The 16,401-nt window shown below is 46.2% G+C and overlaps 2 protein-coding genes across 2 annotated transcripts in view; one reads left to right on the top strand and one right to left on the bottom strand.

Moving 5' to 3' along the window:
- Nucleotides 1–11: 11 nt before the first annotated feature.
- On the bottom strand, nt 12–6,695 carry RpL27 (ribosomal protein L27). Its single transcript, XM_089545189.1, has 5 exons — nt 6,602–6,695; nt 6,154–6,237; nt 5,000–5,169; nt 2,023–2,133; nt 12–97 (listed from the first exon to the last, which is right to left on the bottom strand). The coding sequence occupies exons 2-5, from the start codon at nt 6,232–6,234 to the stop codon at nt 49–51; spliced, it is 411 nt and encodes a 136-aa protein (XP_089401315.1). The 5' UTR covers nt 6,235–6,237; nt 6,602–6,695; the 3' UTR covers nt 12–48.
- Nucleotides 6,696–6,726: 31 nt separating this feature from the next.
- schlank (ceramide synthase schlank) overlaps nt 6,727–16,401 on the top strand; it is a 29,204-nt gene continuing 19,529 nt past the window's right edge. Inside the window, exon 1 of the mRNA XM_089545187.1 lies at nt 6,727–6,948. Coding sequence (XP_089401313.1) covers nt 6,764–6,948 — 185 coding nt within the window. The 5' untranslated portion in view covers nt 6,727–6,763. The remainder of the gene's footprint in view (nt 6,949–16,401) is intronic.

The following is a 16,401-nucleotide window of genomic DNA, read 5'->3' on the forward strand; positions in this document are numbered from 1 at the left end:
AAATACAACACTGGGGAGAAATGTACAGCTTTAATCCTTGCACACATTTTAAAAGCGCAGCTTCTGGAAGAACCACGGGTTCTTCTTTGACTTGTACCTGTAAAGGCAGAACACAAAATTACAACCAGCATCAGCAACTCAGACAAGCAGTTTTCCACAATATACATTTTTCACAACCATAGTTTCCAACTCCGCTGGGAACAAATCATGCATGGATCATAAACCTCTTGGCCAAAGGATGCAATAGGTGTCATTCTACACATTATAGTGTACACAAGCCAACACGAATGCAGTAAAAACTCAATTATTCGAACACTTAGTCAGAAATCCTGGATAATTTGAATTTCTGTGGTCCTTTCATTTCTGATGCAAATTTGTTAATTAAAAGACCTGGGGTGCTATGCGGGAATACCCAATCCAGATTACACCGCAAGCCTGTGAAGCAGGGACCCCTGGGAGCCATGAGGTGGGGCTGCAGAGCGCTGTGTCAAGGACACTGTGTTTGAAAAAACGTTTGCACTGATGCAGACTATGCACGTCTCACTGGTTTTGATAAGGCACCGCTACTGGTGACATGCCAGCTTTCGTTCAAACAGGTGGGGCTAAATCGTAATGTTGCCAGAACAAAAACCTGTGACAAAACCATGTATACATGGGGATGACTTATACGCGAGGGACGGGTAGTATGCACACTATGCCAGGGCCTGTTCCTGGCAGAACAGGGGGCCCCCAGGCGCCAAAATGCTGTTAATTTGTATCCAAATCAGTTCTGCTACAGAAAAACTGAATTGCGTGCCTTTTACCTTGTTCTTTTGCCCTAGCGATCGCTTCCTCTGACGAGCAGTAAGCAGCGCCAGAAGCCGAAAAAATAGGACCACTTGCAGTTTGGTTTGCCACCAGTCTGTCGAGTCTTATGTGAGTGGGGAAGGCAGAGTGGAGTGCAGCTTTTTTGCTTTTGATCCGCATTGAGCGCATTGAGCTAAACCAATGAGTGGCACTGCTTGATTGCCCTTATATTTTTGATGAAGATCGACTGCATGCTTTTGGCAATGCCCTGCTTCACTAACAGTTTGGCATTCACTTCACGCAAGATTTCAGTTTCTCAAAGCAAATACGTGCAGTGAAAGTTTTGCCATAATGGGCTTGATTCGCTCATCTTGCCACTGGTGATGCCATCCATTGCTTAAAAACAGAAGCGAATGCCGTAGGCAACTGAAACCCCCCAAGATAACAGCTAACAAACAATAGGAAGCAACAGTCAGTCAAGTCTCAGCAGTCACACAGCTCGGTGCAGCTGCCATGCCCTCAACCATTTGTTTTAGAAGCAGCCAGTGCCAATGTGCACTTCTTGATGATAACGAATTTTTATGGCACAAGGTTGTTTCTTTTACTCAAGGTGGGGTCCAAGACTCATTCCCCAAGCATTTCACCCTAAAGAAGCCGAGCACCAGGCAGAGGAAAGCCTGTACCCATTTTACCACCGGTGTGTACCCGGCGGCACTTGGGATCGCACCCCGCACCTCCCGCATGCGAGGCGGACGCGCAAACGACTAGGCCACTGCCGCGGTCCCAGTTGCACTCCTTGAATTGCCTGAACTAGTGCTGTGCACTTTTGATGCCACCGTGTAAATTTATGAACTGGTGCAGAGAGTGCAGCCAAATCAAAGAGCTCATGTGAAGGGCTCCGACTGACCTAGCACTATGGGATGCGGAGCAAGAACAAGACCTGATGTACGTGCTCTGTGAGTTTTCCGATTTCCACATCGTACCATCAACACTGCGTTTTTAAAAGTATTGAACTAATAAATAAACTAAATCAAAAAGTTGGTACATCCGTTTTAACAAAGCCTGCAGCTGTACTACACTACAAACCACTTCAGAATAATGGGTTCAACTCTACCCTTTGCCCTGTTAAACCCCCGAAACACTGAGTTGTTGAATAAGGTTCACATGATACTAATGGCGAAAGATTGAGTGCACTCATGCAAGAGCGCTTTGCTGAACACACCGAAGGCCACCCACCTCTCCTCAAACTTGGCCTTGACCTCACGCCTCGACTTGCGCCTCTTGGCGGGATCCTTCCAGGTCTCCTTGTTGACGACTGACTTGTCAAAGGGGATCTCCACAGTGTACCTGGACATAAAAGCTTGAGCGTAAGGCCACGGCCACCACACCAACATGGTTGGCATCATGGCAACAATTAATTTAAACTTGTGCATAAGTTTGGTGCCGGCTGCCAACCACTCTGTCCTCATGAAGGAAACTACGCTAAGTACTACATGACAAGCATAACATATGCCAAGAGAAGGCGTGCCAGTTCAAACTCATATTTGCAGTTTGGACAGCAAAAAAGCTTACCATAACTTTGTAGCTGAGACTGTTAAAAAGATTACCATACATTGCTGTGTATAAGTCGACCGTAACAAAAATCGAATTTTCGCAACTTTTACTTGGCTTGCTCAATCTGGTCGTAGCTCTCCTGGACAGGTGGTAGAAAGCACGAGGGTAAACTTTCGGGAACCTCTGGAGCATGGTGTAAGCCCCGAAGTGTGCGACATGCCAGACCATTTCTGGACGATAAACTGTTTCAAAGGGTTCTTCCATACCGCTATGGAGAGCGCCCAAAAGACTAGAGGCTGCCATCCTTACTCTGCTTTCTATTTTGTGTGGCAAAACTATGCATCTCGTCATTCCCAAAAGACTGGGGCTCTATGATGGATGCTGGATCTTGCATGTGCATAACCTCGCCAGTTTCAATGATACTGATCTTTAGCAGCACAGACGGTAGCAGTGCCACAAACTGTAGCATTCCTCTTTACCTAATGTCAGCTCTGTAGACATTTTAGAAGGCCACCGATGGTCTTGGGTGGCCACCATGGCCTCAGACTCCCTCCAAATGCCACTCGCTCACTTGCATCGCCCCCCAATGAGCAAGAGAAAAACAGTCCACAGCCAGAAAATATGCCATAAAAGCTTGTCATCAGAAAATCCCACATGACAGCGCTAGCATCATGAAGCGAACACCCAGTAACGCATTGTTGATTAAAAAAAAAAAGTCATACTTTTTCGAATTTGGCTTCTTTAAAAAATTTTAGTGGAGAGAAACGTATTAGTCCCATAGGAAAACTTGTGGTTCTTCACAAAGGTGCGAATAAGTTTAAATGTCTGAAACGAGAGCAAAATTTTCCAGTGATTGCTTTGACTATTATGGTGCACCTACACTGCACGCAGTTTTTGGAAGGTTCGGTTGAATGGGACCGGTATTCCAGACAATTTAGGAGAGATGGCAATAATGCCATTGAAATTTCACACAGCCTCAGCAAGGTTGCCCTTCTTTCAAATTATGAACTGAACTATACAAATAATTCCAATTTTACTATCAGATTACATGGTGTGAAGTAGACTCTGCAGACAATGTGTGTGTGTGTGTGTGTGTGTGTGTGTGTGCCACCCTCAACGAGAGAGAACAGATCTGAGTCTACTGTCCTAATATTGAGACTTCCTCTAAACGCCGGACTTGCAACACCAACACCATCAGCAGCCTAACTATGCCCACTGCAGGGCAGAGGCCTTTCCCACAGCCCAATTTTTATCTCATCTGCCCAGCCAACTTTCTGCTGCCCTCTGCCATGCTTGCCTTCTCTCGCAATCAAGTCTGGTGCTCTCAACAATGATCAGTTAACATGCCTTCGCATTACAAAGCCTGCCCAAGCCCGCTTTCACGTTTTTGACTAGGATGTCATTAACTTTCATTTGTTCCTGACCCACTCTGCTTTCTTACCTCTTAATAAAACATCAATCATTTTCCTTTCCACAGCTCGCTGTGTTCTCCTGAATTTAAGTTGTACCATTTTTATTAGCCTCCACGTTTCTGCCCATAGTTGAGTACCGGTAGCATACAGCTGTTATACAGGGTCAGACACATTTATAGGGAACATGGCAACGCGTGGCTACGTACCTGCGGAGTGCCATTGCATCTAACCCGTTCATGAACCAATACGGAGTGGCGCACAAGATGAGGGGCCTTGACATGGTCCTTTGTGTCATCCGCCCTCTTTCGCAGGTTTGGTCACAGTGGTGCTCCGCGTGCGCGCAGCCACGTGGAGCCACGTTCACACTCAGTGTGACTGATTCTGTACATTTTTCCCCTGAGAAATGCTGGCAAACTCCCATTCATGATTTGTGAGAGCCTGCCTTGCAATATCACAGCTGCAAAAAATTCGTGCTTGGTAGACGAGCAAAGAACGCAGATAATGCCTCAGTGCACAACAAACAGGTCTTTCCCTGTCCTGATGGTGTGGTATGAAAATAGCCACATAATGTAATCATCACAAGCAAACACAAGTACTTCACCTCCATTCACCTTCACAACTCGTGCTTGTTTACACAGGCGAAACTACCACATTTTGCAAGCCTTCACCAACATTTGTTAAACCTCAAGTACAGCATGCTCTTCATATGCCTGCCGTACAGGTGCCTAAAGCTTCCTTTATGTAATAGGGTCCTCATCCCAAAGCAGATTTGCAGAGTACGAACAAATTCTTGGTAAAAGGAATTTGTCAGTCACCTTTGAAGGTTGAACAGCATGCTCTCATTCCTAGCGAGCATGCTTTACAGTCTCTCTTCCCACTTTTAGCTACCACCAGATGCAGATGGACCCCTGTGCCATCTAAAGGAGAACATGTTTGTCCTCACGAAATCAGTGCCACTGATTTGGTGCAAGTCCTTCAAGAAAAAGTTGAGCGCAGAAATACCGCAAGGATGAGAAGGTTTCCGAAAGTGAGAACATAAGCATGATGTATGGGATGGCCACGGAAAGCCTGCCGCAGCTTGTAGCACAAGCACGCCGCCTTCACCAGGTCGAGCAATGCCTAGCACATTTTTAGGCCTGGCAATCAATGAATGGGTCTGCCATCTAAGGATTTCAAATTTCATCAACAAGTGAATATTAAGGTACCCATTTGTAATGATGGGACGGCGCACTTGGCTTGGTACTTACCGAGTGGGCATCAGGTGGTTGTAGTTGTACACTTTAAGGAAGGGCTTGATCTTGCTGTACTTGGTCAGCTTCTTCTTGCCCATTTTCCTGGTCACTTTGCGTGGGTAGCGGTCAATGCCTGCCACCAGGGCATGGCCGTACTGCTTGTCAGGTGTGCCATCATCGTTGTTCTGCAAGAAGCGAGCCATTGAGTGCCATTAACGCCGACAAGTATCATGCCAGCCCCCAAGTTCACAGCCACATGCAGGGTGCTTAAGCAATTCAATTGCAAGCACCCCCTTCCAAAGCAACTCACTGCCCATTTGGTCACTGCACGAGCACACCTAATCAACTCGTTCTAATTCATTCAGAACTGTGCCATGCGTTTCATTGCCAGCGATTACAAGTGGCATTCCAGTGCGACTAAAATCAAGTATTTGCTATCTCTTACATGTTCAAGTTCATGAAGAACGGTCAGACTCCTGTGCTTGCTACACAAAGCGCATTAGAGCCAAAACACTACAATCTTTCCTGTTTTGCAACTATACAGTACCTCACACTGCATACATAATCAACGTTACAAGCATTATAACATGTCTGAATAGCTTTTCCGACTATTCGCAACTCAGCCACTCGAAAAAATCAATCGACGCATTTCCGTAATTTCTACCTAGTTCTATAAAGTTACTACTGTATCAGTTATAATGAAAAGAGACAGGTCACTCACTGTCTCTCACGATGGCCCGTCTCTCCCGCGCTCTCTTCGCTATGTTACACCAACTAGCCTGAAGTGCCACTTCAGTTCCACCAGTTGCATAGCTTCGAGCACATGCTGTATTTGGTCTGTTGTTCACTACCCTAACTCCCAAAAGCTGGAATTCAACAGAGCCTATGAAGTTGTTTGCACAAATAAATAAAGGACGGAGTTGATACATTCAACAGCACGTTCTGGAGAGGAGCCATCGCAAAACTGCACAAGTTGGCATTAAACAATGCAGAAACAGCACGGTCTACAATTCAGCTACCAATACAGCAATAGTACGAAACACTGCATAGACTGTACACATTCATGAACACGCCACAAAGCATCCCTTGAAACATTTGGCGTATTCACGGCACAACAGCAACATCCATCGGCGCCCTTCCACTGGGTTAAAAACCAGTATGAAGCTTACCTTAACGATGACAGCCTTCCTGCCGGCATACTTGCCGCTCAGGATCAGCACCACCTTGTTTGGTCGCATAATCTTCCCCATTTTCTGCGATCACAACAGAGCGCTTAATTAAATGGCTGTCTCAACGGCTCACGAAGATGACTCAAGACTCACTATTTTCTTCAACAACAGCACGTAAATAAACAGAAACAACTCTAAGCAGTGACCAGCGTAACTATTACAGATATGCCAAAACGTGTAACAGGTTCAAAGGACACTTGGCAGTTTTCTGACGCATGCGATGGAGATACCCAAATCGTAAACCCGATGGTATTCCGTTTCCCAGGTTTATTGAATAAAAAGAAATTGCACATAAAAATGCGTATTCAATCGTAGTCAGTATTTAAACACTTACAGGGCAACAGCATGCGCAAAAGATTGGATTAACGTAGATTTAAAAGACACTTACGGATTTTTTGCAGGCCTCCCCGAGGAGAACGCCGGACGAAAAGACAGCAGCGACCTCTAGCGGAAATCACGTTCCGGTCTCGCTCAAAATCTCGCGATCTCGCACCGTCTCGCGCGAGTCGAGAGCTAACGCGCTAACGCAGCCTTCATTTTAGAGTTGGAAATGGCGGGGGGTGTTGTGCAGCGGTTCGGGAAGTGGTTTTGGAATGAAGACGTTTGGTTGCCGCCGAACTTCACATGGGCTGACATTAAGAAAACGGATAAAATTAAGTACGCGCAGTTTGACGACCTCTACTACGGATTCCTGGTGGCCCTAGTACTTCTTGTAATACGCTATACACTTGAAAGGTAAGGCCTAAGCTTGGCTGTCTTCTAATCGGCGTTTTTTGCTCGCTGTCGCCCAGCTCTGTGTTCCGCGGTGTATTACTTCCGTTTCGATTTCGCTTGGCACTTTTCACTGGCGAAAGTGATCGGGGCGTCGTGCGGCCAGAGATGAACGCAATAGAGAGTAGCGCGGATGGGCATCTTCGATTCTGTGTTCGCTCTCATCTGGGGTGTGTGAACCCACGTTTCGCCGGTTGCGTGGGGCAATGTTCTGTCCGTGTGCGGGCGGCCCGCTCTATAGGACTTCGCTTTACCGCGCCGTTCTCATTAGGTGCATCCGCCCGAGCTTAGATATCCTAAAATACCAAGGCACGTGAGTTTTCAGCTCGCGTCAGGCCATAGGCGGTTCCTGACTCATTCATTCCGGGATTATCGATGAGCAAGACGGCTCCTGGTGATAAGCGGAGCCGGAGACGGATCGTGATGTGTGTACCGTGTTCGCCACCGTCGCTGGGGCGTGTCGTCGTGATTGGCGCGGCTACCGCCCATTTGTCCGCCCGTTTGCCTGTGCTTGACTTCTTACTGCGAGTCATTGTTCAGAGACCTTCCTGACCGATCCTCAACAGGTAGCCCCTGGAATGGGCTTTCTCTCCTTAGCTGGATAACGGGATCGGAATAAGCGAGGATGGATTGATGATCTAGAGCTGGATCCTTAAGCCATTCAAAGACCACACAAACGCGAAACCTGCTCAAATGTGTGTGCAGTCTGTTCACAGCACGAATTTCGTTTCGTGGTGCTTTTCATACTGGCTCCCTTCATAGTGAATGGTGCGAAGTCCTGTTAGCCGAGTCCGGAAGTTACATTAGCCATCTTTGTCTACCCTTTTTGCTTCTCGAGTTACTTCAGTGTCCCAGGCAGGTGCCGTAATTGGTTAATACTCACGATGTGTCAGACGTGATAGTAGTACAGCCTGTGGTCTCCCGCCCCATGTCGGAGTGCGACATAAAAAGCTACTTTTGTGACTCGGATTTCTTGAGTTACACCGCTGCAGCTGATATGGGTGGAAGGCAGCTCACTTTCACGTGACTGAGAAATGTTTCGTGAGTTATGAGCTTCCGCCTTTATTTGTGGCAGAGATGAATCGTCAAGTTTTGTCGTGTATCGCGGGAATGTGTGATCCTGTGCGTGTCCTCTCACGGCGTGCTCGGCATTTCCATTTGGGGACGAGGACATTTCGATGTTTCCATTGCGTCCTCGAGAAATAAAACGGTGTGCTGCGCGGCTTGTCGGAAGAAGTGCGCTTTAAGAAAACGCCACGCATGTTTCAGTGGATGCGGCAACTCCGCGCGAAAACAGCAGAGCCAAATTGTCGTTGAATTGCTGCTCCGGAGAATGAGAGGAGAAAAGAAAAAAGGAAACCCCACGCTTAACATCCTTATGGCTGCGCCGGCTTCCGCCTGAAGCCGGCGTGGGGCGCATCACGGCTCGTTTCGAGCAGCGCTTCAAATGCATCACGACGACGGTGGCGGTCGTATTTTAGACGGCTCGCTGCATTTACTTCATGGTAGACGATGTCGTCGTCGTGAGCGTTGCCTTGGCGCTGCACAAGGAATTAATAGCCCGCCGGTGCGTCTGCTCGGCCGCAGGCGTGTCCTTGGTGTCTCGTCGTTGACACGGCCTTCCGCCTAAGTCCTGCCTGTTTGCGGAAATCGGGTTTCTTTCGTGGGCGAGCGGTGGCGAGACCGGCTGTGGCGTGTGGACGGCGGCCGAACCCGTTAGTGCCCCGACCGCCCTATCGCGCCGTAATCAGATCGGTTCACCGCTGAACGCATCTGGTGCGAGGCGCAGTGATCTGCTGAAAGCAGAATAGATAAACGGTCCGAGCAACAGTTTAACGACCCGCCTCGGGGCGTGGAGCTGATCTCTATATTGGTTGGGCTGCTTATGGTATCTCTTCTCCAGCACCCTGGCAAAATATGAACCGAGAGGTCAGAGTGCGTCTTGTGGCATGTGTCGGCACCCTAGCTGTGGCTACAAACTACAGGCACAATGTTTTGTTCATTATGCTCCTCTTTTTTTCCTTTGCATCTTCAACGGATGTGGACTAGCCAACATGTCAGACACGCTGCATGTGCGGTATACTTGCTTTTCCATCAGCAGCTGGTGCAGTTGGCAGTTCTTCATTCCGAACAGGATAGGCAGTTGTTGCGCAACACAGGTTTGGCCTAGACTCGCTGCTTTTTCTTTTTCAAACAAAAGGCGTATGAACCTCACCATAGAGCTAACCATGCCTTGAGCTCTCTAGCAGAGAGCTTATCTTGAATGACAGATTAATTTAAACCCGCTGAAGTAAGTTTCTACAGTTTTTACTGCATAGCATATACAGTTAATACCACTTACTGCTAGCCACCAGTGTGCGTATGCACTAAGTGCACCCGCAGCTGGCCTGCACCTGTCGCTTTGGCACCTAATGTGCGTACAAACGGCGGCTGCCAGTGGCAGCTATGGCACTAAGCAGTGCATGCTATGCTAAAACCGTCTGTCTTTACCAATTTTATTCTCCACTCCACTGCTTTATAACTTTAGTTCACTAACAGCCTTCATCCCGTCTGCTAGCCTGCATCTCAAAGGTTTTAAAGCACGTAGAGGGCTTTCGTCTAGTCTCTCTGCTAGGTGCCAAGCGCTACCCATCGCTGAAATGTGAACAGGGTTCCTGCTTGTTGGCATATTTGGTTGTGTTTGGTTAATGTGCACACTTGGAGAGTATTTTTTATTACTATCACACATGTCCAAATGGTGGTGCAGGGTCCCAAGAATTTGGTTTGTCGTAAATGTCAGCACGATGAACTGTTACAAACCAGCAGCTTCCTCTAACTCGTGTCCAGCTTGCTTTTGGGCCTCACTTACCCTTAATACAGTGAGGATTAGCCTCACTGTATTAACTTCGTGGTCCTAAGAAGGTTGCAGCCTTATGTTCATGAGAACAATCTCTTTTCCTTCCTGCAAGTTTGGCATGGTTTTCCTTTGTAGTGGCACGCCTACCAGCATGCTGAAAAGAGAAATCAATAATAGTGGAAGCACCAGCATGGTTTTGATTTAGTGGCACCAGAACTGAAAGTGCTGAGTTTTGCTTGAAAGTTGCTAGGCTGTAGCCTTCATGCATGGTCAACAGTACAAACAAGTTCTGGGCCTTCCCATTCTCTGGTGTCAAATTTTGAGGAGCCCTTTCTGTTCGTGTATCTGCATGAGGAGAGGACCATACTCGCAGGTTTTTGCTCCCAGTTGATTTACATGGGCACCAGCTGTTCAAGTTGTCTATATACAGATGTAATTATTTCTTTTATAATTATGTAGAAAATGCAAGAACATGGCACATATTTGCAAGTTACTTATTGTATGGTGTCCATTCTGATGACTGTAACAAGGTAGCTGATTACAGGGGCTAAGAACCTTCACCTTAACTTTGTAGGTTTGCAATTGCATGTTGGAACGTTTAAAATATGCAGAAAGAAGTTTTTCCTGGGGAATGCTAACCTTTGTTTAAATAAATACATAACAAAATACAACAGCTGGTGTCATTGCTGCAATGTCTTGCATCAACTTGGCTAAGTGAGGTGATGGTTCTGTGATTTATGCTTCTTGGGTGTAGACAAAAATCTGCAGACTTGCTTTAATTTGTGCATGGTGAGCTCTGACTACTTTGTGCCTGTTAGCTGTCTTTCAGCATGTTAGCCTGGATGCGCTGTACACAACTGGAGGCGAGGAAAAAGAGCTGATTTTTCATCACGCAGCGCTCACCGTATTTATTTTATCAGCAGCTACTGTGCTTTACGCCTCATCCGCCCATTCTGACTTGCCGAATTGCGATTATCAGCGAAGTCTATTGTCCCGCTGATTACACAAGTTGTGCTGCGGTATGCCCTAGTGGAGATTTGGGCCAAGGTTCTGTCACATCTGGGGGAAGGACAATGTTATCTAGTGCTTAGTCATTTTGAGGTCATGAGCTGCTCCGTGAGCAGTATTTTCAGCGTGTGAATTGAGGATTCAGGGGATATTGAAGACGAAAATTGGAAGTTTGGCCTGCGTCGATAGGGTACCGCGTTTTAATCGGAGACCACTCTCATCGAAAACTGAGCATTTATAAGCTAGGAAAGAGAATTGACAATTACGATAGTCAGTAATGCGAAATTTGACGCGCCTTTACCCCGCCGCTGTGGCTCAGTGGTTATGGCGCTCGGCTGCTGACCCGAAAGACGCGGGTTCGATCCCGGCCGTTGTGGTTGAATTTCGATGGAAGTGAAATTCTAGAGGCCCGTGTACTGTGCGATGTCAGTGCACGTGAAAGAACCCCAGGTGGTCCTAATTTCTGGAGCCCTTCACTGCTGTGTCCCTCATAGCCTGCGTTGCTTTGGGACATTAAATCCCAATAAACCAAACCAATAAACATGCTTCACACGCCACCTTCCACTGCTGGCAGGTGGCGTGTTTACGCTGCTTGCCGCCTTCCGGGATCTTCCTGTGGCAGCCACCTTCCGATAGTCCATTTCTCTGCTTTCGCCGGAGTAGGTGCCGTTTTGCACTGCCACTAGCTGCCAACGGTTGTCAGGTGGCACGTTATTCTGACTACTACAAAGCAGAATCGACGAATGGCCACCCAAGAGCTGTGTTCTAAAAGGACAGGTGTTCCCATCAGCAGCAGATTCCGCAGGTAAAATGAGTGCCTCGACACCGACTTTTAGGCATGGATCCCAGACTGTATGCTACACAGCCATTCAATCATAAAATGGTGGCAACCTGTCACAAGTTTGAATCAACTGGTAGGAAGTTTTTAAATCCAATTTTTCTCTGTGATAAATGAATCTTTTGCTGCCAGACGAACATCAACACAGCCAGCAAGGGCTAGAGAACAAATTTTTACTGAGAATGATAAGGGAATGAAGTTGTCCTTAGAGTCTGTTTAAGGGCTGTGTCAACTGCGGCTAGTGCGATTTCCATTTGCTTTCATTGATTTCAAGCGGTGTCCCGAAGCAATGTATGACCACGTGCTGCTGTGCTTCCCTCACATGTTCTATCACGAGCTCGGATCAGTGCGTACTGCTTGCTAGCGTTCATAGCTGTGGGAGGACTGCTTTCAATTAGGCATGCCTATTTTTAAAATGAGATTAGCCCCAGTTTTTTCGCAGCTAGTGTTGTACTGCTCCTCTGCCTGCTGTTTCCAAAAGGTGTCACGAGTCATTAACCCCAGTTTGTGTGCTAGTGAGGGTGTGGTTGCATTTATAGCCACAAAAAAAAAAAACTTGCATTGCACATCGAGGAGCAGGTGAAGTAGAGTATCTGCCAGCTGCTCATTATGGTTCTACTGAGGTCAGCAGAGTTCATAGTAGCAGTGCTGAAATATGTTGGCCTGGAGGACAGATAAGGCCAGCGTTAACATGATTATCTTTCACTGTTTTTCTTTTGGTGCACTGGGGCTGTTGTGGCTGGCATAATTTTTTTTACAGCTTCCGTTCTGCTAAACTTCCTCTCTAATTTTGAAGCTTTGTGAAATGGCTCATTGAATTTTGTTTTTAACTATATTGCTTTGGGCATATTGCAAGCATTTTCATGCACTATCTGTGGACAAAGTGTGCATCTGTTGCTGAATGCGCGTTCTGTTCTGAAAAGGTTTGGGCCTCTGTGCACATTCTTCGAGCTGATAGGTTAGAAACGGCTGGCTTGGATTGGAGGTTCTTTATGCTAGGCTATGGGAGAAAGAATCTCATGTCACGCCAAGTTACCTCTTCTGCAAACTGCCGTGAAAGGTCCTCATTGGCATTTTATTTCATTACATGCTGACAATCTGGAAAATCTGGGCAGCCTGTCAAACAGTATTCTAGCCAGGGCCCACTGTTTCGAGTTGGAGCACTGGCTCTGCAGGTGCAGCGTTTGCACCAGATTGAAGCTGGCTCTTCTGTGACTTGTGCTTTATTGATTACTTGTTAAAGGGACTATGAAACAAATTAATTGAGATTACGTAAAGATAGGCAATCCATCACTCGTCACCCCAGCGAAAGAATTTTCGAGCTAGCATGAATAACAACGAAGATATAGACGATTAAAAATCACGCTCCTCCTCTCCCCCCTCAACTCATACGCGCCGAGCACCAAGAAAAAATAAAGAAAACAGCTCCGGGACTGGGCTCCGCCCATGAATACGTCATTCGCTGACGTTCGGTTTACGGCTTCCGGTTTTCGCACTCCCGAGGAGCAGCGTGCGTTGGCAGCGTCTCTCCGGTCTCGGTGCTTTCTCTGCTCCCGAACTCCCGGCAGAAAGAGGCGGCAGAGGTAAATTGGAAACATATGCGTGAAGGCAATGCCCTGGCCCGCGCTTGCCCGAGGGGGTCGCGCGGCGCCTCGAGCAGACGATTTTCACCGCTACCGGAAGTGTGCCCGTGACGTCGTAGCTGCCGCGACTCGAGCGAATGACAGCGTGTGGTGGCCTACCGACGTCATGGGACTAGTGACGTCTGTTTTCCCGGTTTTGGTTTCAAAATCGCTCCCTACGAAGACACCAATCGGCCCGCGAATTTTAAAAAACGCGATTTTTAAAAAGCCATAATAAATTGCCGGCTCAGTTCCGAAGACTCATACTTGGTGTCAGTGCTTCTGAGCATAACTTCTAACATTTACAAGTGTCTTTTAATTCTTTTCATGGTCCCTTTAATACTTTGGTCGGCTTGGCCATTTCATGATATTCTTTTTGTTTCTGTTGGGGACCACATTTCTCATTTCGTCAGTTTGCCCATGTGTTTTCCTTCACTTTTTTTTTTTTTCTCTAGTACACTTCTGACACTGCCTAAGCTTTTGACATGCTCTGGCTGTCAGGTGTCAGTCCATTGCATGTGGAATATTGTTTCGTTTTTCACTTTAAATTGTGCTTGCGGAAAACACTCATTTCTGTACAGCTTCACTCCTGTGCAAACTGGCCTGTGTGGATCTGCACGTCACTATGAAGGCCGCATCCTGTCATATTTGAGGGTTTCTCTAAGGGTACCTTCTGTATAGTACCTTGGAAACTACAACAGATACAAAGAGCACGACAGCTCCTCTTTATAGCACATTGAGGCAACATTGTTTTCTGATGCAGTTTGTCATTGGCTGTTTTTTGACAGCTATGAGCAAAAGCCTCCATGCTGTGCGAGCAATTTGATGCCAAGCCTTGACCCACTGTTCTTAGCGCTCGTGATGGCATTGTTGCTCTGAAGATGTCCTCCAGTCACAGTACACAATCTGTCTTGCATCTTTGTGAAAAGTAGGAGTGCGGGTGCTGAATCTGGACCATAATATGGCATTCAAGATTCCCAAGTGTGCTGCACGGTCTTGAGACCAGTATGGTGCCCAGGCGCTTTCATATTTTCAAGGGAAAGATTTTTTTTCTCAGGTCTTTAGCTTAGTCCAAGTTGTGATGCAGCGTTCAGAGTTGATAGCCTGTCCATGTTGCGAGCAATTTATAAAGGGTGCCCGTTTTGTATCCAAAATGGCACCAGACAGGGCTTTACTTGCTGGGGGTGTGTTGCACTTTTTTCTGAGGTTACAAATTTATGTCATTGTAGCAGAACTGCTTTCTTAGACTCTGATGTACAGTGGGGATACATTCTTCATTACTAGTTGTGGTGTCATCCAAGAAACATAAGCTCACCAAGTAGTGGCTGACTTGTTTCCTGTGCACATTTTGCTTCTCTGTGAGCATTCCCAACTGGGTGCTTGCAATGTTGCCATTTTCCGCGCATTTGAGCCGGTATTCATCTATACAAAATCATTCTGAAAACAGCGCGGGAAGGTGGGACACACGAAAACAAAGATGCAACAGGCAAGTGGAAGAAAAAGTAAATGCAATGTATGCAAAAAAGAAGGGGGTTTGCCAGATCAACCATAAGAATCCTTTTGTACTATATAATGTGGGTGTGCTGTACAGGATACCGTGTAGTTGCAGAGCGGTAGCCAGAAGGGATGATGCATAAGCGTTTGTCTCTAATTCCTGCTCCAATGAATCTTCGTGCAACCTTGCCCATCATTGGAATAAAGGCACATGCACTGCTATTTTTTTCTGACACTGTCATTCTCGGCAAACATCAAGACCAGCTAAAATGTGCAGGTTTTGAAGCCTTTCATGTTCATGATAGCACAGACAGTTGCATTAGTCATCCATCAATTACACTCTAGGATAAGGAAATCTCCTAGTTATTTGGAAAAGACATCCATCTATCACGCGTGCTTGCACCATGGCGATGTGGTGTGTATGATGTGTAGAATTGGTTTTCTGTTTACAGTTGGTGTTTTTTTTCTGCAAAGGAAAGCTTATAAGTACCGTTTCTTCAAATAAAAATTAGTTGCGACTCAGCGCTTGTGTTGCGTCTTTGTTTTTATGCGTCCAGTCTTCCCGCACTATTTTTCACAATGAATCATTACCAGCTCGCCCAAATCGCAGCCTTAATACATCTATAGAGAACTCTGGTTGTGATCCCTCAATTCTGGTGGGTCTCATTGTGGTTATATCTGCCCCACTAATGTTGGTGTCAGTGAGTACAGTGTTATCCATGTGCGAAAATTGTTACATTTGCTTCATACACATCCTACATGTTATTATTTAAAACTGGATGTTTGGTTCTCTCGTTTCATGGTGGCAAAATTTGATATTGGTGAGAGGTTCAAATCTTGGCTCATTTTACGGACACTTGCCTACATTGTCTTGTACTAGACCAACATAAAAAAGTAAGGGAGTAAGATTTTGGAGTAAACCCATGTACATTTGGTGGACAGTGGTTAGACAAAAGTCAAGGTTTCAAATGGATAACATTGCATGTAAGTTTTGCTAATTTCCCACGCCTGCTATGACCGTATCATTCAGGGAAACAAACATGTTTTTGGGTTTAGCTTAGCTTAATGGAACTAAAATTGAATGTCCTTCGCTCTACATGACTGAGTCGCATTTGTCAACTTGAGAGGCCTCATACGTCCTCTATTTTCTTGTAGCTCTTTAAATCAAATTCTTTCATTCTTTTGCATGGAAAATAAAGCTATTCATTCCATTCAGTGCATTTTTTTTTTACTGTGGCAAACATGGCAGTCACTAGCACTCTCAATAAAGATCAAAGTAGTTGCAGTATTAGTGATAGCACTTGTATCACTCTTATGGTCTTTTACATATTGGGTTTGAACATAGACAGTCGCTGAAGTAGAGTCACTGCTGAAAGGAAACTAGCGTGTCCTTGGCGTTGCGTGTTCTGGTCCTGTTGCACAGAGTTCCAGTGTGCTAGTTTAGTGCTTACATGTCTTATTAAATGGTACACCAAGAGATATAATGTGTGATATTGCAATGCAATGGCATTTTCACTCCTTAGTGTTTTCATCAGCTAGCATGAATGGACCTGTGCTATTTTCCCTGATAGAAGTTTGTGGAACGCAGCAAACAGTGCGAAAAAAGCTTATTTTATCGC

Source organism: Amblyomma mixtum, chromosome 5, assembly GCF_055824585.1.
Source record: "Amblyomma mixtum isolate Tamu chromosome 5, ASM5582458v1, whole genome shotgun sequence".
Lineage (NCBI taxonomy): Eukaryota > Metazoa > Arthropoda > Arachnida > Ixodida > Ixodidae > Amblyomma > Amblyomma mixtum.

Bases quoted from the DNA above. Each gene is read 5' to 3' on its own strand.
- RpL27 (XM_089545189.1), bottom strand. From the start codon at position 6,234: ATGGGGAAGATTATGCGACCAAACAAGGTGGTGCTGATCCTGAGCGGC. The intron at 5,170-6,153 runs GTAAGCTTCATA...CGCTTCTTGCAG, and splicing joins GGAAGGCTGTCATCGTTAAG to AACAACGATGATGGCACACC. The intron at 2,134-4,999 runs GTAAGTACCAAG...TTTTATGTCCAG, and splicing joins AACCACCTGATGCCCACTCG to GTACACTGTGGAGATCCCCT.